The sequence below is a fragment of the Solanum stenotomum genome, chromosome 6 (assembly GCF_019186545.1).
Source record: "Solanum stenotomum isolate F172 chromosome 6, ASM1918654v1, whole genome shotgun sequence".
Lineage (NCBI taxonomy): Eukaryota > Viridiplantae > Streptophyta > Magnoliopsida > Solanales > Solanaceae > Solanum > Solanum stenotomum.
In genome coordinates, this window is record NC_064287.1 from 45,189,768 (window position 1) to 45,216,667 (window position 26,900).

Here is a 26,900-nt window from a genome sequence, read left to right on the forward strand (position 1 = left end):
AAAAAAAAAAAGTTAGGCGATAGTGCTTGATGTATATTTTTTTGTTTTGTAATATATTAGTGTTAAAAGAGTTTTTGGTTATAATATTTGTATTGCATATAATGGTCAAAAACCACACCTAAGCTATCACATTTTTGCGAGTTTCACATCTCAATTAACGTATTAGACTATGTTAAAGCTCAAATTTTGTGGGTCCATTGGTGACAATCTTGAAAAAGTTAACTCATTATTTTTGAAAGATGGACGTCGCCTTTTTGTTTTTGGAATTTTAACGCCTTGAAATAAAAATTCAGGATTATCTTTGTTTTTTCATTTGTACAAGTCCATGAATTTTTTTAAATACGTGTAACCGATACTGATGTTTTCTTAATTACTATTATTGAACTATTTCAGTAAAGAAAATTATAATAAAAGAAGAGCTTGTTTGCAATGCTGATAAACCATAATATATATCAATATTGGACTCATTTTATCTTTGTTAGCATCTGATTATAGATAAAAGTGAATGAAATATTCTAGTTGTGATATTAATAATTTGATGTTTGGTCAAATTGTCCTCAATTCTTTCATATTTTTGGAGGCAGGAACATCAAAAAAATTCAAAGCGCTAAATAGATAGGAAATCGAAAAGGTATACTTCTGCAAATATACAGAGTTCATAACAAAAAAGCTCAGCTTATAATTCAACTCTTATGTAGCTAATCAATCTAAAATCGTGTTGCAAAGACTACCCGATATACCCTAGAAGAGAGGAACATAAGGCCAACTACATTGTCGGAAAAGCTTTTGATGAAAAATCCTGTTGCAGCTTGAAGTAGCAACGAACGATTAGATACGACATGTTTTACCAACATGGGTTGTGGTGCACTGATGGGAGTGATTCACCCTTAACCAGAGGTCTCAGGTTCGAGCCCTGTGTATGGAGAAAATCTTGTTGGGAGCACCACCCCCGAATGGGCCCTGCAAAGCGCAATCCGAATTTAATCGGAGCTCCAATGTGGGCTCCGGACACCGGGTGGGAAATCAAAAAAAAAAAAAATACGACATGTTTTAGCAATAACGAGCTTTATTAGCACCTCAGCTTCTTTTGAGTTATCAAATTATATTTGGTTAACGCATGATAGTAGTTTTATTGAGAACATTATTCCGCTGACATTTCTACATCAAGGTTTAGTTTGAAAATTCAAACAAGAAATCACTTGATCGAGATTTTGTTTGGAGTACCAATACATATAAATACTATTTAAAATAAAAAAATTTAACAAATTATTCAGATAAATAGATAAAATATTACTAAATGAAATAATCCAAGTATTTTCAATTTTTCTCCAGTACAAGTGTCATGCATCTCCAGCTCCAATGTCATTACGAAGTAATGGACACAATTATACTAATTTATGAGGTGGTAGTTTGTTTGTTGCTGTTGTTTAGGCCACAGGAGAATTAGTGGAGTCAGTTTAGATTAGAATAATTAGGAGTAATAGATGTGTTCTGTTATTAGAAGCTTTTATCTATTTAAAGACTTTTGTAATTGAGAAATAAAGAGCACTTTCACTTGCATATTACTTTCCTCTATTATTGCTTTCAATTTCTATCAATGTCACCACAGAGAGATGATCTCATTGTCGCTAGTATCTGCGGAATCATCCATAACATTACTAGAGCCTGTTTTCACAAACGCATCACCAACTTCGTCTCCTGCACTTTCATCAGCTACAATCTTATGGATGCAATTGTCACACCACCATCGCTTATGTTTTGGAATGTCTAGAGGAGGAAGTTACGTTGCTCCTCGAGATTACTACTTGATCCAAAAGTTGAAAAAATATTCATGTCCTTTCTTATCTCAGCAATATATTGACTGTATCAGAAAGTATGTAAAATGTAAATCAGCATTCAGATTGGATATGATCAAGTGCGAACGATCCCTCAGATGGTTAGTTGAGAACGTCAAAAAGGAGTACCTTCGACCACGTAGATAAAATCCATTACTCATAATACTTTTCACCCTTTGGAAGATTGCAGTTCTCTGGGATTAAAATTTTAGTAATTTAAAACCCTTCCTGATACCTTCTAAGCAAAGAAAATAATTCAATAGTCATTTGATGTTGATTAAGTATTTTGTGCAAAACCGCATTTACCAAAAACAAGACCTTAAAGCTTGCACCTTCATGTCATTCTATTTGAGACATGACAGTCTTGCTGTCAACCATTGTAAAGCCCTGAATTCCTTCAGACCAGCATCTTCAGCATTTTCAAGAGCATACCATTTTAAAGCCACGAATTCCTTCAATCCAGCATCTTCAGCATTTCAAGAGCATACCATTTTAAAGCCACAAATTCCTTCAATCCAACATCTTTAGCATTTTCAAGAGCATGCCATTTTAAAGCAACGAATTCCTTCAATCCAGCATCTTCAGCATTTTCAAGAGCATACCATAACTCTCTAGAAGTTTCATAAACACAGATAACATTTAGAAGCCATCTTCCAAGCCGTTAAGAATATAATTTTTGCAACCACGAATTCCTTCAATCCAACATCTTCAGCATTTTCAAGAGTATATCATAACTCTCTAGAAGTTTTACAAACATTGATAACATTTACAGGCCATCTTCCAAGACGTCAAGAATATAATTTTTGCAGCCATGAATTCCTTCAATCCAATATCTTCAGCATTTTCAAGAGCTTACCATAACTCTCTAGAAGTTTTACAAACACTAATGACGTTTACAAGTCATCTTCCAAGCCCTTATGAATATAATCTTTGCAGCCACGAATTCCTTCAATCCAGCATCTTCAGCATTTTCAAGAGCATATCATAACTCTGTAGAAGTTTTACAAACACTGATAACATTTACAAGCCATCTTCCAAGCCATTAAGAATATAATTTTTGCAGCCACGAATTCCTTCAATCCAGCATCTTTAGCATTTTCAAGAGCATATCATAACTCTTTAGAAGTTTTACATACACTGATAACATTTACAAGCTGTCTTCCAAGCCGCAGTATAACTTTTGCAGCCACAAATTCCTTCAATCCAGCATTTTCAAGAGCATACCGTAACTCTCTAGAAGTTTTACAAACACTTATAACGTTTACAGGCCATCTTCCAAGTCGTTAAGAATATAATTTTTGCAGCCGCGAATTCCTTCAACCCAGCATCTTCAGCATTTTCAAGAGCATACCATAACTCTCTAAAAGTTTTACAAACATTAATAACATTTACAAGCCATCTTCCAAGCCGTTAAGAATATAATTTTTCCAGCCATGAATTCCTTCAATCCAGCATCTTCAGCATTTTCAAGAGCATACCATAACTCTCAAGAAGTTTTACAAACACTGATAACGTTTACAAGCCATCTTCCGAACTGTTAAGGCCACGAATTCCTTTAATCCAGCATCTTCAGCATTTTCAAGAGCATAACTCTCTAGAAGTTTTACAAACACTGATAACATTAACAAGCCATTTTCCAAGCCGTTAAGAATATGATTTTTCCAGCCATGAATTCCTTCAATCCAGCATCTTCAGCATTTTCAAGAGCATACCATAACTCTCTAGAAGTTTTACAAACACTGATAACGTTTACAAGCCATCTTCCAAGCCGTTAGGAATATAATTTTGCAAAGGAAATCTAAATGTTTTCATGCATCAGTCAGCATAAACTTTTCATTATCAGGAGTTCCTTATGCCAAGAACATCTTCATTGATGAACCGTTGTAGACTGAGGATGGTCAGATCGAAGAATATTTTCTGTTGCCACCGTTTGAAGTCAATACTAGTGAATTTCCCAGATTTTTCTGCCATATAGACATTGCTGGAGCAACCGTTGTTCGGCATGAGGAAGCAATGTTTGAAAACAGCAGTACTATTAATAAGACCGTTAGGCGAAGGACATGCACAAAATGGACGGTGGATCTTCATGCCAAATTCATGGAAGCCGTGCAACAACTTGGTGAATGTATTTGAATTGAGGAGATTGGCAATTCACCTACCGATCGAGGTGATAGTATCTAAGTAATGCTCAACTCGAGAAATTGAAACACACAACTAAAAAATGTATTGCAGGTGGTTGAAGCAAGTATATAGGTTTCTTGAAGTTCATTTGGAACTCACATTAAATTGAGTACAAATTGGAATGATTTACACTATTGTTCGGGGAGTATTAAGCATATTAAAATGATGTCCACTGTTATAAGTGTCATTATGGTTTTCTGTCATTTTTCCATTAAAATGATCAAGTTTAAGATTTTAGATCAAATCATTCAACCTTGCAAAGAAATCACTTGGTAGAACTAAAGAATGTAGTGAATATGGTCAAGTATACTTCTTGCAGTGGTTCGTTGAAAAATAACTTGTCTATTATACAAGATTTCATCTCTCCTGTGGAACTGCTACGTATTTTGCTACTTTAATCATCTTTTAAACGTGAGAGTTCTTGACTGACCAACACTCCGCCCAACTTGCCTTTAAGTTTAGGTGACACCTTATCGCATGATACTTTGGAAGTGAGCTTCCATTTCATACGCCCTCCACCAATACGATGTGTCATAACATCATCACCCCATAAGAAAAAAAATTGCTCTCGTTTTGACATAAGAAAAAAAATGCCCTTTAAGTTTTGGACTCCAATTTATTTATAGTTGAGACTCATAACTGTGTTCAAACATAACCTGTCTCAAACCAAATGACCCCTTAATTAATGTTAAAAGATAGGTGTTATATGAGAATAAAATCCCCTATGTAAAAAGTATATGTATACTATGAGAATGTGTATAATATGTCTGCACTTTCTCCATTAAAATATACTTTAGTGTTCATCACGAATATTCACGATTGCTTCGAGAGCCTTCTGAGCCACTAATGGATAAAATAGTGATCCAATTTTTTTGAACCATATATTGACGTAATTCACGTAATAAAATATTTACTCACTTTCCTTTTTAGTTAGTCCCAAAAAGAATGGCACATTCCTATATTTAGTAGTAATTTAACTTTTAAATATCAATTTTATAGTGATTGCCTCACATAAATTGAGACGTAGGGAGTAACTTATTTTGTTTTCTGATTATAAATTTCACCTTTAGACTAAAAATTCTTTTATTGAAAAATAACCAATTTTTGCAACCTTTGTTTTTCTACGTATCCTATGTATTCCCACCATTTAATTACTTTGCATCCTCAAGAAAAAGAAAAAAGACACAACTAAGAAGAATGAATATCTGCAATTCTGTTTTCATTTGAATATCTTGTAAATATGGGGAGCTCATTATCAAACAAAGAGCACATGATGAGGGCCAACTATACTGTCCAGACAACTGTCGTATATATTGAACTAGATATGGGACCCCGTGCCAGCACGGGGCCCAATATATGTTACTGTTTCTGTTTCAATTTATGTGGTACATATGAAATTTGAAGTTACTCAATTTTTTAGTATGTTTTTATATATTTTAAGTTGCTAATTATTTGTATTTAGAGTATGTTTTACGTAAATATATTATAAATCACAATAATTAACAAGTTCATATAAAAAGAAACTTATAAAAAATTCATTGACTTTTGAAATTTCATTTGTATCACATAAATCAGGACCGAGTAATATATATGAAAATTACATAAAACGTACTATAACTCACAATAATTAGCAACTTAAAATATTTATATATCTATATTTCTCCCAATTTATGCGGTATAGATGAAATTTTGAAAGTTAACAAAAACTTTTTATATGTTTTGAAATATTTTAAGCTATTAATTATTATGATTTATAATACTTTTTACATAAAAAAATTATTTATATAAAGTATAAAAGAAAAAATTTAGAAAAAGGAAACATAAATGTCAGCAGGAGTCCAATCTATGTTAATTTCTATGTTTTAATTATTGTAATACCGATTGAATTTGGAGAGCCAACTAAAAATTTTTAAAGGATTTTTTTTATAAATTTTAAGTTGTTAATTATTATAATTTATAATATTTTTATTAATTTTAAACCAATATATGTTTTTCTCTGTCTCAATTACATGAGACATATGGAATTCGGAGAGTCAACTAAAATTTTAAAATATGTTAAGTTGTTAATTATTATACCTTATAGTACTATTACGTGATTTTCAAATAAAATATGTATTTTTTAATTTCAATTTATATGTCATTGATATAATTACATATATTAAGTAATGAAGAATTAATGTGTAAATTATGTGACACCTATGAATTTTGGAGTGTAAATCAAATTAGTTATATGATTTAAAAAAAAAAAGGGTTAATTATTACAATTTATAATACTTTTTATATATTTTTTAAATGATATATATATATATATATATCTTTATATTATTGATATTAGTATTATAATAAATTAAATTTTATTATTTTAAATTTATGATCTCAATTGTCAGCCTATGCCACATTATAAAATGTTCCAAAGTAGATATCAGATTTACAAAAATGTCGATGCCAGCTAAAGTAATAAAATAACATCTAAGGGCATGAACCTATATATGTATATATAAAGCTGAATATTGACAATTTGATGTGGCATCTCTCTATGACCAGTATTTGTATTCATCTTTTTTTTCCTTTTTTTGACATTTTATCTTTGTTTTGTATTTTTTATTTGTATTTAAAAAAAAAGTATTTATGTCATACCCGATTAATTATGCCCTTTATAACATCCATTACACTAATATAGATTTAAGTAAATGAAAATGGAAGATGAAAAGATAAAAACTATTCATTTTTTATAACTGTTTATAATTATTTAGCCTATAAAATAAAAACAAAATAGTTGAGCATTTGTAACAAATAAGAACAAATTTCTTCACTTTGGCTCTTCTTCTTCTGACGATAATGATCAATATATGGTATCAACTTTTGTCGCTAAGATGTCCATCAAATTTCTAGGTCATGTGACTTTTTTAACAAAAGAGAAAGAGAGAATATCTCATTATTCTTGTGAAGACATTGATGTAAAGAAAGAGATTATGTAACAAAAAATTCTTTTCAAAATAAAAGACTTTTTGAAAAAATGTTTATTCCTCCTACAAGGAGAGAAAATTCATTGTGGTTGAGAAATTTATAAGAAGCCTGATTAGTGTTTCAAAGGGTAAGAAAAATTATTTGGAGAAAAAATCATTCTATTTATGGAATTCGTATCAAATTAGGAGGAGAACAAGCAAAAATTTATTTTGTGATTTGAAAAGAGAGAAAATTAGATATTATTTCTTTCAACCTCATTATTCTTCTAATTTCTTTCTTCTTTTATTTTGTCTTGATTTTTTGTATCTTTAATTAAAGTTTTTTTTTCTTATTTATCTTTAATTAAAGTTTATATATATTTTCTTAAAAAAGAATTTAAAAAGATGATCATATTTAGTTCCTTTCCTCATCAATGCTATTAATCTCATAATTAGTGTTATTTATATTATTTTCTTAATTACTTTTTTTTCTTTCATTTAATTATTTATTTGAAGAAATTAGTTATTATAACTTTATAAGAATTACACATGTATTTTTACATAATTGATTTGTTATTTTTAAAATTTTTGGATCATTCTTCATCTTAAAGTTTCTATCTATATGTAATAATAAAGCTAAAATAGAAAATGTGGGGTGACACCTTCTTAGCAATAGATACTTATTTATTCTGATCAATGTTTCTGACATTTTTTGTTATTTTTTCCTTAAAATAATTGTTGCCTCGATTTTTAGTTTTAGTTTTATTTTTGTAGCATTTTCTAATTTTAAAAGACTGAAAAATTTATATTGAAAATTTACAAAATATAAAAAATGATTTATTTAACTCCTATCATCATCAATATTATTATTAATTTGTTTTACTTCTTTTCTTAATCTTCATTTCATCATTAATGTAATTTATATCATTTTCTTAGATATATATATATATATATATATATATATATATATTTGTGACATTTCTTAGAAGTTAGGATTACTATTTATATAATTTTTAAAATTTTTGAATTCTTTTGTCATACTAAATACAACATGTTTTATTATAATTACATTTAATATATTAATCAATATGTTGTACGAATGAAAAGAAAATTATCATTTCACAAAAACAAAGGTTAAAATATAATTTATTATGATTAAGGAAAGATAAAATTATTATTCCAATATCCATAACCATATATAATACATTAAAAATTAATTGAAAAGCTGTAAATGGAAAAGGAATCACCATTTAAGGAATCATTATTTTTAAATTTTTGGATCATTTCTTCTTGTAAAAGTTTCTATCCATACGTAACAATAAAGTTAAAATAGAAAATGTAGTGACACCATTCTTACTAATAGATAGTTATTTATTTTTATTAATTTTTTTTGACAATTTTGGTTATATTTTTCTTTAAAATAATTATTGCCTCGATTTTTTTTTTAACATTTATTTTTAATTTTAAAAGATTGGAAATTTTATGTTAAAAATTTTAATAATAGAAAAAATGATTTATTTAACTTTTATCATCATCAATACTACTAATTTTTTTGACGTTTTTTCTTAATCTTCATCTCATCATTAATGTTATTTATATAATTTTGTTTAATCACTTATTTTTTCTTTTTTAACTCTTTTATATATATAAAGTTGGATATGTAAATGATGATGTGACATTTCTTAGAAGTTAAGATTACTATTTATCTAATTTCTCCAATTTTTGAGTTCTTTTGTCATACTAAATACAATATGTTTTATTATAATTACATTCAATATAGTAAACAACATGTTCTAGGAATTAAAACAAAATTATCATTTCAGAAAAATAAATGTTAAATTATAATTTTATTATGATTAAGGAAAAATAAAGATATTATTTCAATATCCCATAACCACATTCAATACATTAGAAATTAATTGGATATAACTGTAAATGGAAAATGAATCACGATTTAAGGAAAATAAATGTTTGCAATACCATAATAATTAAGGAGAGAGTAAGATATTATTTTAATATCCTAATTCGGAACTTTTAATCTACTACTCAATTAAAAATAAAATGCATTTAATAACATGAAAAAGTTATTAGTTTAATATTTTTTCTCATTGTACTAATTCAATTCAATCAAACTTAATTTTAAAGATAAAATAACAGCTTCATTTTAATTGTTGTCAATATATTTCAAAAAATTATCGTGAAAAGGCTTTTCTTGCACCTTATTTTAATTTTCATATACTATTATTATTTTTTCTGTCATTTTTCAATGAATTTTTATTTCGATTTAAAATTTAATGTTTATTCTTAAAACTCTGATGGTACAAATTAAGGTGGAGTAGAATATAATAAATGATGATTCTTCTACTAAATAAGAAGATATAACGAAATTGAAAGGGTGAAGGTTTTTTTTTTTTAAATGGATAGGAAATTCTATTAAGGTATCATTACGTCATTATTCAATATATTTTTAATATAAATTTCATTTGTTGATGCATTTGTTTAGTACTCCCTCTGTCCCTAATTACTTGTTTACTTTTCCTTTTATAGTTGTCTCTAATTACTTGTCCATTTTGACAAATCAAGAAAGAATATTTTTTTACCTATTATACCCTCAATTAAATGACTAATTACTTTGAAAATTGCAGAACTTTTCATCTACTTCATAATTAATAGGGGTAAAATGATAAACTCACTATGTCATTAATTGATTTCTTAATAAATGTGTAAATTTAAAAGTGGACAAGTAATTAGGGACAGAGGGAGTATTACAGTGTTATTTGACATTATGAGATATTTCTTAGACATTTAAGGAGAATGGTAGACCGAAATATATATTATATATTAAAGGATGAACTTCATGCAATGGAAGAATTTGTTATTAGCAAATATATTTTAACTTATTTGATAAAAAATATATTCTTCCTCATTTAATAGATGTAAAATTTGTGAAGCTTTATTTTTTTTCACAATCTTCATATTATTAAGACAAATAATAATATTACGATTAAACAACAAAGTAAATATAAAATTAATCAAAAATATTTAATTTAAATGATCGCGCGAAGTGCGGCCAAGTTCTCTAATTTAAAACAAAAAAGTAAAATTTAAATGGGTCTACTATAGAATTCCTAGAAATCCAACTTGAAAAATTATGTTAAAAATGGAAAATAAAAAGTGAAATAAATTTAATTGAGAGTTATCCTTCGTCTGTCCCATTTTATGTGAGACTTTTTATTTCTCGAGAATCAAATAGTTTAAGTTTAACCATAAATTTGCGTATGATATCTTCATTTTTTTTTTAAATTTGGAGAAATTAGATAAATAGTAATCTTAGCTTCTAAGAAATGTGACATCATCATTTACATATCCAACTTTTATATATATAAAAGAGTTAAAAACGAAAAAATAAGTGATTTAAGAAAATTATATAAATAACATTAATGATGAGATGAAGATTAAGAAAAAACGTCAAATAAATTAGTAGTATTGATGATGATAAAAGTTAAATAAATCATTTTTTCTATTATTTAAATTTTTAACATAAAATTTCCAATCTTTTAAAATTAAAAATAAATGTTAAAAATAAAAATAAAAATGGAGGCAATAATTATTTTATTAAAGAAAAATATGTGTAGAAAAAGTAGAAGTAGATGAAGTTACTTTAGTTCATCTTTTTGGTGGGCCTCAATGTACAATTTCTATAGCTTTTAGTCCAACTCTTTAGTGCAATGTTGGTCCTCCAAACTCCCATTTCTAAATAAGAGTAAAATAAAATATAAAAGAGTTAAAAAAGAAAAAATAAGTGATTTAAGAAAATTATATAAATAACATTAATGATGAGATGAAGATTAAGAAAAAACGTCAAATAAATTAGTAGTATTGATGATGATAAAAGTTAAATAAATCATTTTTTCTATTATTTAAATTTTTAACATAAAATTTCCAATCTTTTAAAATTAAAAATAAATGTTAAAAATAAAAATAAAAATCGAGGCAATAATTATTTTAAAGAAAAATATAACCAAAATTGTCAGAAAATTAATTCTTCATGTGGGTTGTTGTATATGTAGAAAGGCACGTGTACAATTAATGAGGCACAATTAATTTTATAGTACAATTTGAAATGCTTTGTGTACAACATGGTAGTGCCGTGATCGTGCCTTAAAGTGTGAACTCTAATAAGGAGCCAAATGAATAATAATAATAATTCTAATAAGGAGTAATGAGTAATAATAATAATTGCAATGTTAGTCCTTCTATTAATGTACAATTCTTTTTGCACGTTGTACAACTAATTAATGCAGTCAAAAGTTAATGTACAAAATTGTATGCATGTTGTACAAGAGTATTAATGCAGTGTTGGTCCTTTCCAACTCCCACTTCTATATAAGGATAACTAGATGGGGCGACGGCCCTTGCTTGAGCACGGGCCCAACATGTTGAGTTTCAATAAATTATTTTTATAGTTACTTGTGTATAGCTAAAACAGTCAACAACTGATAGCCACAACCTCAGTGCTAACACGAACATTCAATAAACATGTGTGAACCAAATAACCATGAAAAAACACTTAAATACATCATTATGCATTTAGTAATGCATAGTTGTAATTAGAACATCTATCCTTGTGAAAATTAGATATGTTGTAATTACCTTTTAGTCAATCTGCAAATTCAAGATAATATAATTTTAATTTTATGCCAAACGATTCTAGTAGCAACGTGTGTCGGTCTTTCTTCTCCATGATGGGAAAAAATACATCGCAAATGGGATCTACAGTCTTCAAATATAATTACACAAAGTTGACAGTTTGAATACTACATTATACACCTTCCAAAGTTATCCCAACTATGCTTTGATACATTTCAAATCATCCTCAATTTGAAATCTCAAAGCATGTAAATGAAAGCGTCTTGAACTTCTTCCTCTGTGACATGCAACCTGCAAATATAAAAACATAAGATTTTAAAGCCAACAGTCGTGAATTTTCTTGCTTGAAAATGTGAAAGATCAATTAAAAGCATAATCCACTTGTACTTTACCAATGAAGAATGCTAAAAAACACGTACATAAATGTGTATTATACTGCACCTAAGAGGATTTAAAGAGAACCTAACAAAAAAGAATGAAGAGAGTAATTACATATTACACAGAATGAGAATCCAAGTTCAAGCGAGTGCATTCAGGATTTTTACAGTGAAAAAATTGAACACGGAGTGCGGAATCAAGCAGTGTTTCAACAGAATATTCTAAAAAGCCAGACAAAATGAGCAAAACAAGTCGCAAAAGGCTTTAACCAGGAGAGAATCCTAGGACAAGCAAATGATCCAAGATCGTGTGAAGGAACTTAGAGAAATTGTGCCTAATGGGGCAATGGTGATACACATCCTTTGACACTTGGAATTCCTGTTTACTCTTTGATATTTTTATTTTATTATTTTCCAATTTTGTAACTGAAAATTTTGCTTACTAATGCTTTTCCTTGACGGATCATCTGATTTCAGTGTAGTATTGATGCACTGTTCGAACGCACGATCAAACACATGCCTTTCTTACAAAGTGTCACAAAACATGCAGACAAACTAAAGCAGACTGGAGAGTCAAAGGTTGGCTCATAACCATTTAGCCTTATTCTCATGATACTGAAAAAGTTGAGTTTTCTTATTGATATACTGTGTTGGGATTCGGTACTTAAAATTATGGCTGGAAATCATGAAAAAATAAAGCTTCCAAGTTCAAGAAAGTCAGAAAAGAATATGATAACATAACTACACTCTACATAATTTCTCAGGTTTTTATCTACAAGGATAGCTAGTTTAAGCTATAAGTTTCGTTGTTAATAAATCATATAGGAGGCCTGAATTCATGTGAGAATTGGTCATCACTTCTGTCCGTTTTGAACCACCAGATTATCAGTAAGGAAGGAGGATTGCTTTTAAAGGATAATCTTGAAGGTGGAGCAACATGGGCATATGAAGTAGGTTCACAGTCTATGGTCCGCCCTATTATAGTTGAGGATCTTCCACCATGGGCATATGAAGTAGGCTCACAGTCTATGGTCTGCCCTATTATAGTTGAGGATCTAAAGCAACCTCGTCAAATGCTTGTGGAGGTTAGTTTCTATGCATCTCAAAAAATCATCCTTTTGTTCACTCTCTAGCATATCTGACAGGACATCTATTACTAGAAAAATATGACTGATGGTTCATCTAAACTTTCTGTTATTTGCAGATGCTTTGCGAGGAACGGGGCTTATTTTTGGAAATAGCTGACATTATAAGAGGATTGGGCTTGACTATCCTGATGGGGGTGATGGAAAACAAGGAACGACAAAATATGGGCACAATTTATTGTAGAGGTAACCAATCAAGATTTGGATGTAACCTGCTACTTGTACTCTCACAATTTTTTCTTGGTTGTTTATCATTTAGCATGACTTACAATTTGCTATTTAAAAACAGGTGAACAGAGATGTCACAAGGATGGAGATATTCATCTCACTCGTTCGCCTCTTGGAGCAAACAGCAAAAGGTGGAACAGAACCTGTCAATGCTGCTGATAACAACACAACAATGGTGCATTCATTCCACCAAGCAGCGACATTACCTGCAACTGGTAGATCTTGTAGTTTGTTGTGATCAACATGTTACTACTGCTTCACCTGGTAATGTTAAGAGAAAGCGACAATTACATGCTTGCCATGACTAACATTTACACCAAAATGATACTTCTGGTGGTTCTAACGAAACTCGGTAATTTTTGTGTCCCATGAGCCAAGGTGTATCAAAAGTTCAGAATCCCCTGAAGAGCATAAGCTCTACTTTAGGCCCTCATTCAAGGTGGATAGAATATTCCAATCCACCCCTGGTTGTAAACTTGTAAAATATGTAGCAATCAAATGCTATAAAATACCTCCTGTAGGATGCTATGATTGCACAAATTAGTTGTTGTTTTGATTCTTTCCTTAAATGTGCTTGTTTTATGGGGTTGGTCATAAAAGGGTTGTTTGTTAGTTTAATGTATAGGAAAGTTTGAGATGATATTACACTATCCAACTTCCAAGATGGAGAGAGGAAAGTGTAGAAACTCATAAAAAGCTAGTTGAATTGTCATCTGCATTTGTATCTACAAACAACCCAAAGAAGACTATAATTAAATGCTTTTGAGATGTAGAAAGCGGTTCATCATAGGCAGAAGGTGTTGTTTGTCCTTCTAGATCAATGTCTTCACTAACATGTATTACCTTAGCTATGTGAGTTATGTCAATTACATCATTTACCACTTCAGCTTTAGAGTCCTCTCCCCCAAAGTCGTTGACTCAGAGATATAGATGGTGCATTTAATTTCTTGTACTTTACTTCTAATGACATGTTTCTCATCACCTAGAACACTTTATTCTTCTTTTTCTTCATCTTTTACCGTATATTTTTACATTGTATTTTATATATAATAATCAACAACCTATTCTTGATAAATGATAAATTTAGCTGTATAAACTACAAATTGCAAAGAAACATTTTATTCTAGTGATGTCGATGTATCAGTGAAAGAGATGATCAGGTAAGAGAAGACATGGTCAAAGTAATTAGAAACATTCTGCATTTAGTAGAAGAAGATGAGTTTATCAATAACAAAAATCCTTCTGTGAAATTGTACAAAACTAAACTTAACCTACCTAATGAAATCAGAAATACAACAAAATTTAAGTAGGTTTTCAATAATTAATCCAACTTGAAAACTCACTCTTCTTCATAGGTTCCAATGATATTTTAAGAAAAGTGATGGACAACATCACTTTTTTAAAGACGTTTGACCAAACACTTTGACCGAAAGCGATGAATAAACCGATGTTGGCCAATGCTTATTTTTAAAAAAATGATAAATTAAAATTAATTAAGAACGATGGACGGCGTCATTATTAATTAATTTATAAATAATTATTTTTAATTAAAAGCAATGCATGACGATCCTACATATATTAAATTATTAATTTTATATACATTTAAAACAAAAATCCGACAAAAATAACGACAGACATAGTCACTGTCCGTCACTTTTAATTAAAAAGTTTTAAGAAAATAAAAATGATGGCCAGCGTCACAAATGGCATCGCTCCAAAAGCGACGATTATTGGCTCCGTCATTTTTTCCCTTGTTTTTAATAATGATCTAGATCATTTTTCAAGTTATTTTGTTTATGTGCAACTTTGGGGGTCTCTTAATTAAAGATATGTATGATAATCATCCCCGCTATTTTGACTATGAGAAAGACAATTTTCTACAATTTTTTAAAATCCTCAATTCTGTTCAGATCTTGGGGCATTATATGTGATGAGTTTAGAAAATTACTATGCCGTTATTCACGTGCCAGAAATGAAAAATAAAGAAAATTTGTGGCTACTCAGCTAAGTTACCACACATTACTGTGAACTTTCTATATAAAGAAAATTTGTTATTACCAGGTCGGATGAAAGCTACCTTATTTTAACTCAGTTTTCTGGTATGGCTGGATACCACAAAAACCTCCATTGCCATCAGTTATTGGCTTCTGAAAGAGCAATTAACAACACTAGATAGTTATCTAAAAACATATCAACTTAACTTCCATACAAATCTAAGCTCTACAAATATTTCTGTTAGTTATCTGATTCATGAAGGATAACATTACTAACCTAAAGAGCCATAGCAGAAATTATTGCAACAAATATCTCAACCCTATGTACCACTAACTGCAAAACAACTTCAACACTTCACATTTTATGCAGAAAGAGTTCCATTTGAAATATTAGATGTAGAATTGATCATGAAATAATATAAGCAACTGTTCATGGCAAGAAGCATAAAATCAATTTCAAGTCTGCAAGCCAAGCACAATCATTTACACCATTCAAAATTGCTATTGAAAGAAGAAGCCAAATTTTTATCTTGGATCTAACCACTATCACAAAAATGAAACCCGGATTATGTGTTACCTATGCTTGCTGTCTCAGAAACAAATCTGGACGATGATTCTGCTTCTTACTCCCATTTTTCTCCTTATTGTTATCCCTGATTGGCATGCGATCCTTATCAATTCAACTGTTAGGATCCTGTTTCCTTGACCTATCTTTGTGTTTGTTCTTTTTATGCCTTGATGCACCTGAAGGTAACCCAATACCTGCCTATTAACAACATATAGATAAATTACTGGGAAATTTTACGACAAGACTGCATTAGTATAGCAAACGGATCCTTGAGTTAGCACTCCCAAAACAGTAAGAGAGCACATCAAGAATTATAAGGTGGATTCTTACCGATGGAAGATCAACAGATCATGTTTCTCTGAGTCGAAAAGCATCCGTGAGTAGATCCAAGCCAAAAGGAATGCAAGTGTACACATTTGCGTCCCTCATAGGAGGAGCATTTGGACAGCTGATCTAGTTCCATCCCTTCACCTCACCTTATTTCTCTGTCCCCCACCACACTCCTAAGGTATTCTGTCTCAGATATAGAGGGTGGTAATGATCACTTACATAAAAAATCAAGATGTTTCCTAAGTTTATAATGGTCTAGAAGATCAACTGAACCACCAAGTCCTCTAGATCCTGAAGCGCAAAACAACAGGCACACATGATGGAAATTTCAATTTCAGATTAAGAATATCCAATAGAGAGAATGTATAAGCATCCGTAAAGCTAAACTTTAGGCAAAATTTTCAAGAGCATTTCATATTTTCAAATTCACATCGAAGATAATTCAATCACTAGGAACAAGAAAAAAACAATATCACTTATGTTTGGGTGTAGGTTAAAAGCAGTTCCTTAAATATGCTCTTGAGCAGTTTTGGACCTTTAAGGTTTCCAAAAGTGAGCACTTCTAATTTGTGTCAAAAATTTAACAAACTCTTTCTATAGCACAAATTGCTTAGTAAAATCTAATAAAAATAAGCAATAATACATGTCGGAGGCAGCCTTCTTAAGACTTTCATCAACTGATCTATTTAAGATCAGAAGCATCGTGAAGCTCCAACTTAATCTATCACTGCTTTAAACCTCACGAGCTATCCTTTTCATCATGAAGCTCTGATAGACAGCGAATATAGTAGCATGAACAATCAATATGGAGTTTTTTCTCAATCGAAAATGAGTTTTTGCACATAGGTGGTGGTACAGTTAAAGAGCCTGTTGTAGAGTTTTTCTACACTTTCAACATGTAGAAAAATGATTTCAGATTAAAAAGATCACGCTAACCTAGTAACTCACAACTATGAAAGGTATTACCAGATCAAAGTCTGCCCTTTAAATGTACACAAATGAGTTTCCCATTGTTCAGGGGGGAAATAGGGAGAGAGCACGGTGAAACTAAAAAAATTAAAACGTACAAGAAACATAGAGCATCCAGGACAAAGCCAAGATATCATGTATAGGCCCTTAACATATATTTCAAAAAAATGAAAAGATGGTTACTTCAGTAAATTGGCAATAGAAATGTTTGCTAGGCAATACATGAAAAAAGAAAATAGATAAATTCCTCTATAGGTACATAAAATAATGGATCCATATAAGTGCCACTCATGCAGTATTAGATGAAAGGACCAGCCTTATATCTTAACCACAAATTAATCATTAAAAATATATTGTGACGACAACAAAGTCCCCCAACGCATAAGCTTTGATTTTGCACCAAACAAGATTTTCTCTAAAATTCTAGTTTCCATGACCCTCGAAAACATCATCAAAACCAGAAATTCCAAGGGATAATAAAGTTCTCAATCTTTCATTGGGAAAGACCAACAAATGTCCAGATATGCTATACGGAAATATAATGTTCCACTATATAATAAAAAGCTTACTCATCAGTTACTTGCATTTGATTTGATAAAAGTATAACATTATTGAAGCAAAGGGGAAAAAACAATCTAGGAGCAAATACTGCAAGACATTTAATACCTCAAAAATCCTACCATTTCTGAACTTGTTGAGATCAAGATCCATCATGACCATGCAACTAATAAACCAGATAGAAAAAAGACCTTCAAAAAGAAAACATATTAGCAACTCACACAAAGCACAACACAAGATATTGCAACAACAGACCAATTCATAGTTGTGACTCTGTCAATTCTCCATAACATTTCATCTATTGAAATTTCCCCCAGTTTACCTCAGGAACTGCTTTCGAGAAAATTCTCTCCTCAATATAAAGATAAGCCATTTTATACAACCCAAAGTGAATACATGCACAGAATATAGCTCCCAACATTGTGTTCCATCTACTATAACCCACCCTGATAAAATTAGTAGTGTGCAACATCAACTATCCCTCGATTCCAAACAATTTGAGGTCGATAATGCATTTTCTAAATCCATTCCACTCCCCTAGGGTCCGTATCAATAAACCAACTATTCCCGTGACTTTATGGGCTATCTTTCAAGTGTGCGACTAAATCAAATGATAGAATATTCATTTCATCTTTAGGCATGTGAAATTGTACCTCAAGGAATGATAATCAGAGAATCTGAAATCAATCCTTTTCCATGATTTGATCTGTTCTGTTTCTAGAACTTGATTGTTTTTTTCGGTCACTTACCTCACTCAACAATACAATTGTTAAAGCGAGCAAGGATCCAAAAGTACTAATTGGTAAGCATTCCAAATGTCTTTGCATCACAAAGGAGTCAAATTCATAAAACTTGAACTCAACAGACTAAATCAGGAAGTTACATACTNAGAATCTGAAATCAATCCTTTTCCATGATTTGATCTGTTCTGTTTCTAGAACTTGATTGTTTTTTTCGGTCACTTACCTCACTCAACAGTACAATTGTTAAAGCGAGCAAGGATCCAAAAGTACTAATTGGTAAGCATTCCAAATGTCTTTGCATCACAAAGGAGTCAAATTCATAAAACTTGAACTCAACAGACTAAATCAGGAAGTTACATACTGAATAGATTAAATATTTGAGAGCTTACAATAAGGATGAAAGTGATAATCTTAGCTGCTGGTCAAACAAAAGAATGACCACTACGATTTCTTCCCCAAAAAATATCAAAATGTACACATGTAATGTATCAGTAAATCACTTGAAGCATACAATTCACACCATTCCACGGAAAATTAGAGATATAGTGAATCGGGCCAGCAGTAGCACCAATATATCAAGAGTTATTGATAGCCAAAAGCAAATAAACCTGTAGAAATCAAAGAATTTCATAAAAATATAGTGAATTCGGCCAGGAATAGCAACAATGTATAAAGAGAACACATTAAGATAAGTATTAGAGTTTATTTCTTACTTCTCAATATGAGATACCAACATATTGGTAGAGTAAGCAGTTCTAGATAGGATAAATTACACCTCAAACTCATGATTTTAACAGAAATTTAATAAAAGCGTCATACTTAGCCTCAATTTTTCAATACCATTGAATCATGGTATGATAGTTCAAATAAGGTTCATTCTAACACCACGTAAACAAATGTGACAAAATTCAATATCTAAATCAACTAAATGAGTGTTCATTTTCGATCCAAGATATATGTCCTTTGTATATGAAGCATAATGTAGAGAATAGCATGGCAAAAGAAATACCGAGGATTAACGTCCATGCTAAGCAATGAGCTTGACAGTAGATGGTTGTAGAAAAAAAGTAAAACAAACTTGTTGGCAATCTTCCTTTCACTGGAAAATTTCGTCAAACACACTGGTCGCTTCAATCCTCTTCACTTGTTGTTACTACTATTTTTATCCTATAGGAACTCGTGAGGCTAGAATCCACAAAGAACACATGATAAAGAGGAAATTTGAGCATTAAAAAACAAAACTAACCGCAAGAGAATTGATGTATAAAAAAACATTTAGAATAAAATATGCAATGTATATTAAGAAAAAAAATATAGAGAAATACAATTGAAACATAAAAATCATCATATTGATTATGTAGCAATTAATAGTTGAAAATAGCCACTTGAAAGTTGTTTTCTTTTATTTTTCTTCCCTTTCATATGCCTAAAAGAGAGTGCAGTCACACTCTTTGCCACATCAGCATCTAGAGAGGTCGAGACTATCAATTTACCAAATTCAAGGAGCTAATTAGGGCAACATAAAGTTATTAGGTGTGCGCTAAATAAAACCCGATAAGTTTATGGGGTTCCAATCTAACTAGCCACCTTTTAAAGAATTTTCTTAGATCTAAATGAAGAAATTAAAATACAAAGGTGAAGATCTTTTTGATTTTTCTTATCTGAAATTGCAACTAAACGAAAATCAGAATTGAGAATATTTTTATCTCTCTTCTTTGAATTTACGGAAGTAAAAAAATTATCTAAAGTGTTTTCAAGGGGTAATTACCGATTTTAAAATTTTATTAGGGTGTTAATGAATGGTACCTTTGTTAGAGCGATGAATTTTATTGATTGGTGTCACGGTGACTCCGATGAAACAATGGCTAAAGGAGGTCAATGACAATGCTCCCATGGTGGCGCTATGAAAAGTTTTCATGGTGACAGAGGAGGAAAAGGTGATAGGCCAATGATGTATAAGAAGGAAGATCGGCGGCGGCTCCAAGGATTCTTTGCTAGCAACTAGGGTTAAGGGATTGTTTAAATAGTGATATAATTTCTACATATCATTTATAATATGGGCCTATTTTGGTAGCACTTAAAAAAATCGATCAATTTTGATACCATTGGTGTTTCGAGTGTATTTACGGATGATTAATTCAAAAACTTGGCAAGTGTTGTCTCAAATTAATAGATTAACAAAAAAAGCAAATTATAAAGAATAAATAAAAGTGAGAATACATGTTAGATATAAAAGTTTATTTAAAAACATGTGATACAAACTCTATAGGGATAATTTCATTTTTCATTGCCTCATTTGTACCTTTAAGCAATTCCAATGAGTGCGGCGTGGTGTTTCTTCCACTCGACGACACCAAAGTAAGCATCAAGCTGTTCAAAGGCAACATGAATAATAGTATCACCACCTAGTGCAATAGATAACCTAGGGGTGTACATAACCGGGTTGGTTCGGGTTTTTAAAATATCAAACCAAATCATTTGTGTAAAATTTTTAAATGTATAAACCAAACCAAACTAATAAAATTCGGATTTTTTCGGGTTTTTCAACCTCGGGTTGGTTCCGGTTTTTCAAATACCAAACCAAACCATTGTGTCGAATAAATCAAACCAAACTAATAAACCTCGGATTTTTTCGGTAAAGTTTGCATACAAACATATATTTAACTTGTGCTCCAAATATTTCTTTAATCCAACCAAAATACAATTATCTAAGGTGTTTCTTAAGAAAATAACACAAAATATGAAATGAGTACTAATGACACTAAAATATTCAATAAAAAATAATAATGAAATCATCATATAAAATAAATATTGCAAAGTCATAATGAAAATGATCATAATTTAAAAGTACTAAATCATGCTAAAATAAGTTTAATAAGTATTAGTTACATTACTAAATATTTAAGGAAAATTAAAATTAGATTATGTATTTTAATTGTCTAAACCAATGTAAAATTAAAGAACAAATATTCAATATTATTGTCATTCTTAGTGTTGAATTGATTTTCTTTTTGCATTAGTATTAATTTGATTTTGATTTAAGTTTTATTATAATTATCAACATCTATGAACTATAATCTTTATTGGACCATTCCGAATTCTAAGTTTTAAACTTGAAATAATATATTAAATGATAAAAACTATGAAATAATATAAGAAATATTTTAAAATTATATCAAAGTAAATATTTTTATGTATAAAATAAAATTTAAAATTACATATATAATGTCGGGTTGATTTGGTTTCGGGTTGATTTTTTTAGTTAAAACCAAACCAACCCAAATATAGTCGGGTTTTTTTTCCAATACCAAACCAAGTCAAACCAAACCACTAGTCGGGTTTTTTTTCCGGTTTGACTCGGTTTGCGGATTGGTCGATTTTCAGTTCGATTTTGTACACCCCTAAGATAACCTATCCAAACATTATTGTCCAACACTACAATTACTTGTTTCCCCTACAACCTAATTCTCAACCTTGGCGTTGTTTCAAACAACTTCGTCATCAATATCAAGAAACATATCTTTTACAAAATACCAAACAGCTTACTTATAAATTGTGGCAACTTCCTTATCATTCCTGGTGTTTTCTCCCTGGCCTCGGCTAAAGAAATTACAAACTTAATTGACAATGCCTTGCACCCTCTTCTAAGTTATTCACCTCAACTATCTACAACATTACACCCAATACATCCACTATTTTCCTCCTGAAGGATCTCGGATCGGTCCCTCTAATTCTATCAACAATTGCAATGCTTATTGAGTTGTAACATCTTAACCACTATTCAACTTCTTAGTTAACATCCTCATCATCAATGACAGCAAGTCCTGAAATTTTTCTGAATCCTTTAGGCTCAATAAATACTCAATTAAATTTACAATACACTGATCAGTGTTGATATTATACCATGTGGGTATAGTGGGATTACTCAGCATGTGCAAGAACACAAAATGTAATATGTTGAGAAACTGAATCAGCATTTCACCTACGTACTATGCTAATTGCAAGAATATTAAAAATAAGGCAATGCTTGTACCTTTACTGAATTAGAAATAACATATTTGAACATAATGGGTAACTATTCAAGCCAACCATTACCTAGCAAAATCAAGGAAGCTAGTTTGGAAATAGTGTCGCATAACTTCATGATAATAGATTTCGATTCCTCATGTTCGATACAAGTAAAAATCATATATTTACTCATTAAGATGGAGGACATAGGAATTCGATTGGGGTCGACCTAATGAGATTAACGAGTTTGAGAGTGAGCGAGTTGGGGTTTGTTTGCTTGATGAATTAAGTTGAAGATTGACTCAAGGAGTGGGGGTTGCTCGCTTTGAAACTAGTTAATCTCATTCATTCGACCTCAACAATCGAATAGTGAGCTATGTCTGCCATCTTACTAAAAAAAATGCCTGACTCGAAACGATTCATTTGTTTGGCCTATACTCTAAGTCAACTCATTCGGGGCATCAAGCAATTAGAGTTTCAAATGGTAATGGGCTTGGACCAAGAATTGCAGCCAGTTGACCTTGTTGAAGTTGAGTGGAGTCGAAAGTCATGGTGTCACCAAACACTGACTCAACTCCAAATTACTTCACAAGATTAAGAGAAGTAGAAAGAACACAAGCTTGTAATCTTGAAAGGGGTTTGAGAAAAGAAATGGGATTTCAGCTTTGGAGGATGGAGAATTATGGCATTTGGTGCAAATTTTCAGAAAGGCATAATTTATAAACATTCCCTTTTGATAGTCTGCACGACCAAGTAATTTACTAACTTTAACTTTTCATTAAAGTGTGAAGCAGGTTGCCTAATGTGTTTCAACAATACAGTAAGCATAGTAAGTAAAAACACAATATTTTACATGGAAAATAATATTGTAAGAACAGTAGGTAAAAATACAATATTTTACATGGAAAATACCCAGCTCAAAAGGTGTAAAAAACCACGACATGTATCCCTACAAGATTTAACTCCAACTTCACTAAATCACGGAGCCTCCACAGAATATAGATTACAAACTTTGCAACCTATAGAACTAACTCTAATTCCTTAACTTCAAGTTATGTATTTAGATTACAACTCTTGCAATCCTAGGAGCTAACTCTAATTCCTAACCTTCAAGTTATGAATTCAAATTACAACTCTTGTAACCTTAGGAACTAACTCTAAATCCTGAACTTCAACACAAACCTCCAAAGGTATGTGTTCCCAACTCTTCAAGTTATCACAAAGACAACACTTCTAAGTTAGTTTATAACTCACTAAACTAAGATTACATCAAGACTCAATCACAAAAAAAAAACTGCTAACACATAAACTCTAAGGACTAAGTTCTTCTATGTGTTCCTTCAATTCATTGGTAGCACTTGCGAGGTTAACTTTTCAATTGCTCTTTTTGCTCTATAAGTGCACAAGTATTCTGGACGACTTCATCTCTATTTAAGCGCAATTCTTCATAGAGTTATGAACTTGTTAGTGAAATGAAGAGAAGAAGAAGAAAGAAGAATCAGAAAGAGAGAATTCTCATTGATTATCATTCAAGTGTTTTGTTTCTGATTTGGGTACATAAGTATATATAATGAAAGCTAATAGGGAATCTTAGTGTAACTAACTTCTTGATTAGAAGTTGTAACTAACTTAACCACTAAGATGACTAACTTACTAGCTTAGTGATGTTACTATTTTATCCTTCAACACTCCCCCTTAAGCTAGGTAGTGAGAAAATGTTACAAGTCCCTAGCTTGGAATTAAGATATAAATGTTGCACAATATTGAGGCCTTTGGTAAGCAAATTAGCTGGTTGATCTCTTGTTGATATGTACCTTGTTGCCACCAATACTTTGTCTATTTTTTCCTTATAAAATGACAATCTATTAAAATGTGGGTTGTTCTTTCGTGATAGACTAGATTAGCTGCAATTTGTATAGCAGTTTTGCTATCTGAGTAGATATCTACAAGTAGTTTCAAGTTCACTCCTAAATCTTTTAGCAGACCTACAAGCCATATTAACTCTGACACTATGGCAGCCATACTCTATATTCTGCTTCTGGAGAGTTCCTTGATATTTTAGTTTAATTCTTAGACTTCCAAGCTATCAAGGATTCACCACTTGACTATGTAGCATATTACAGTGTAGTGTTCTTGTTGTTGGACATTAGAATGCTTAGACCAGGTTGGTTCTTCACATACCTCACAATCCTTGGAGCAACATCCATGTGGGATTTTTTTGGTTGTTGAAACTAACTTAAAGTATTGACCCCAAATGTTATATCAAGTTTTGTCACAGTTAGATACAACAATTTTCCTATCAGTCTTTGGTATGCTNAACCTATAAGCCATATTAACTCTGACGCTGTGGCAGCCATGCTCTATATTCTGCTTCTGGAGAGTTCCTTGATATTGTAGTTTGTTTCTTAGACTTCCAAGCTATCAAGGATTCACCACTTGACTATGTAGCATATTACAATGTAGTGTTCTTGTTGTTGGACATTAGAATGCTTAGACCATGTTGGTTCTTCACATACCTCACAATCCTTGGAGCAACATCCATGTGGGATTTTTTTGGTTGTTGAAACTAACTTAAAGTATTGACCCCAAATGTTATATCAAGTTTTGTCACAGTTAGATACAACAATTTTCCTATCAGTCTTTGGTATGCTCCTTGATCTACTAGCAGATCATTTGTGTTGGAATTTTCTGAGCTTTCTGATCTGATGTAATCATCAAACTGCTTGGTTATTAACTTGACATTTATGTCCAATGGGTTGAAGCTGGTTTGGAATTGCTCAGTCCTGCCTATGATATAAGTTCCAATGTGTACTTCCTCTTATGCATAAGTATACCTTGGTCAGACCTGGCAAACTCAATGCCTAAGAAGTACCTCAGTTCTCCAAGGTTTTTCATTTTGAAAGCCTGTTTTAACTTTCCTTTTGTTTCTTCCACAACTTTTAGAATGTCTCCTGTAACTAGCATACCATCCATATATACAAAAATAATCACTATTCCAGATTCGTCTTTCTTGATGAACATAGACGGATCATAATCACCTTGTCTAAACTTTAGCTGCAATAGTGCCTCAGACAATTTAGTATTCCACTGCCTATGGGCTTGTTTCAACCCATATATTGACTTCACAAGTCTGCATACTTGCTTCTCCCCCTGGCTTGTGAATCCTTGTGGCATTTCCATATATATTTCATCAAACAAGTCCCCTTGCAAGAATGCATTAAATACATCCATTTAATTTGATATACATGCCACTGATTTTGTGCAGCTAATGCCAACACAGACCTAACAGTCTTCATCTTTACTACATGAGAAAATGTCTCCTGATAGTCAATTCCTTCTTGTTGGTTGTAGCCTTTAGCCACCAGCCTGGCATTAAACCTTTCTACCTCTCATGTGGATTTATATTTTACTTTGAATATCCACTTGCACCCTATTGGAGTTTTTCCTTCAAGAAGAGTCACTATGTCCTAAGTATGATTGCTTTGCAATGCTTCAATTTCAGACTTCATAGCTTCTATCCATCTTGGATCTATGGCAGCTTTTGCATAAGACTTTGGTTCTACATTGTTTGAAAATGCAGTTATGTATGCATTATACTTGTCTGATATCTTATCATAACTCACGTAGTTTTGAATACCACATCAGCCTGAACCCTTATGAATGTTGAGAGATACAAAATATTTCATCCAAATAAGTGGTTTACTGCTTCTTGCAGATTTTCTATTTTGTTGATTGTTATCAGTAAATGGTTGTACAGATACCTGCAATGGCTCTTCATGATTCAACTCAGCCCTTAGCTCATGCAATGGTTCTTTATTCAACCCAACCCTTAGCTCACCATTATGTTGATCCTCCTCTCTAGTTTCATCATTTGTTGTCCTTGACCTTCCTTCAACACCTATACATTGTTCAGACTGGTAAATAGGAATGTTGGACCATTGAACTGAATGATCTAAAGTGGAATGAGTATCTTTGAACACAAGATGTCTTTTCTTTGAAAAATGGAAACATTGTTTCATTGAATATTACATCCCTGTTAACAAAAAATACTTTATCAGTTAAATCATATAAAATATAGCCTTTTTGTACCTCTGAATATCCCATATGTACAGAAATTCTAGATCTTGATCCAAGATTATCATGTTGATTTGGCACTCTAGCAAAGCATAAATACCCTAGTACTTATAGATGAGAAAATGAAGGTTCTTTGTCATAGAGTTTGCTAAAAGGTGTTTTACCCTTTAACACTAAACTAGGTAGCCTGTTTATCAAATATGCTGCAGCCAGGACACAATGTCCCCAAAATTGTATAGGTATATTAGCATGCAACCTGATGGCCCTAGTTACTTCCAAGATATGTCTATATTTC

General features: G+C 31.2%; 3 protein-coding genes and 1 long non-coding RNA gene across 19 annotated transcripts in view; 3 read left to right on the forward strand and 1 right to left on the reverse strand.

Annotated features, from left to right (window-relative positions):
* Positions 1-26,900, forward strand: part of LOC125867008 (endoglucanase 25-like) — a 237,868-nt gene that overhangs the window by 187,458 nt on the left and 23,510 nt on the right. The gene's annotated exons all lie outside the window — the stretch shown is intronic.
* LOC125867017 (suppressor of mec-8 and unc-52 protein homolog 2) overlaps positions 1-26,900 on the forward strand; it is a 460,057-nt gene that overhangs the window by 42,341 nt on the left and 390,816 nt on the right. The gene's annotated exons all lie outside the window — the stretch shown is intronic.
* LOC125867053 (uncharacterized) lies at positions 11,625-20,511 on the reverse strand. 15 transcript variants are annotated; one of them, XR_007446594.1, is made up of 8 exons: positions 18,747-19,943; positions 17,889-18,529; positions 16,254-16,544; positions 15,933-16,121; positions 15,439-15,508; positions 13,568-13,622; positions 11,993-12,073; positions 11,626-11,902 (listed from the first exon to the last, which is right to left on the reverse strand). It is a non-coding gene; the product is annotated as an uncharacterized LOC125867053 (long non-coding RNA). The 15 variants fall into 15 exon arrangements; XR_007446596.1 differs by lacking the exon at positions 11,993-12,073 and adding an exon at positions 15,633-15,689; XR_007446586.1 differs by lacking the exon at positions 15,439-15,508 and having other exon boundaries at positions 11,625-11,902; positions 18,747-19,942.
* LOC125867044 (transcription factor LHW-like) lies at positions 12,090-13,426 on the forward strand. The gene is made up of 3 exons (XM_049547466.1): positions 12,090-12,567; positions 12,870-13,073; positions 13,193-13,426. The coding sequence occupies exons 1-3, from the start codon at positions 12,505-12,507 to the stop codon at positions 13,424-13,426; spliced, it is 501 nt and encodes a 166-aa protein (XP_049403423.1). The 5' UTR covers positions 12,090-12,504.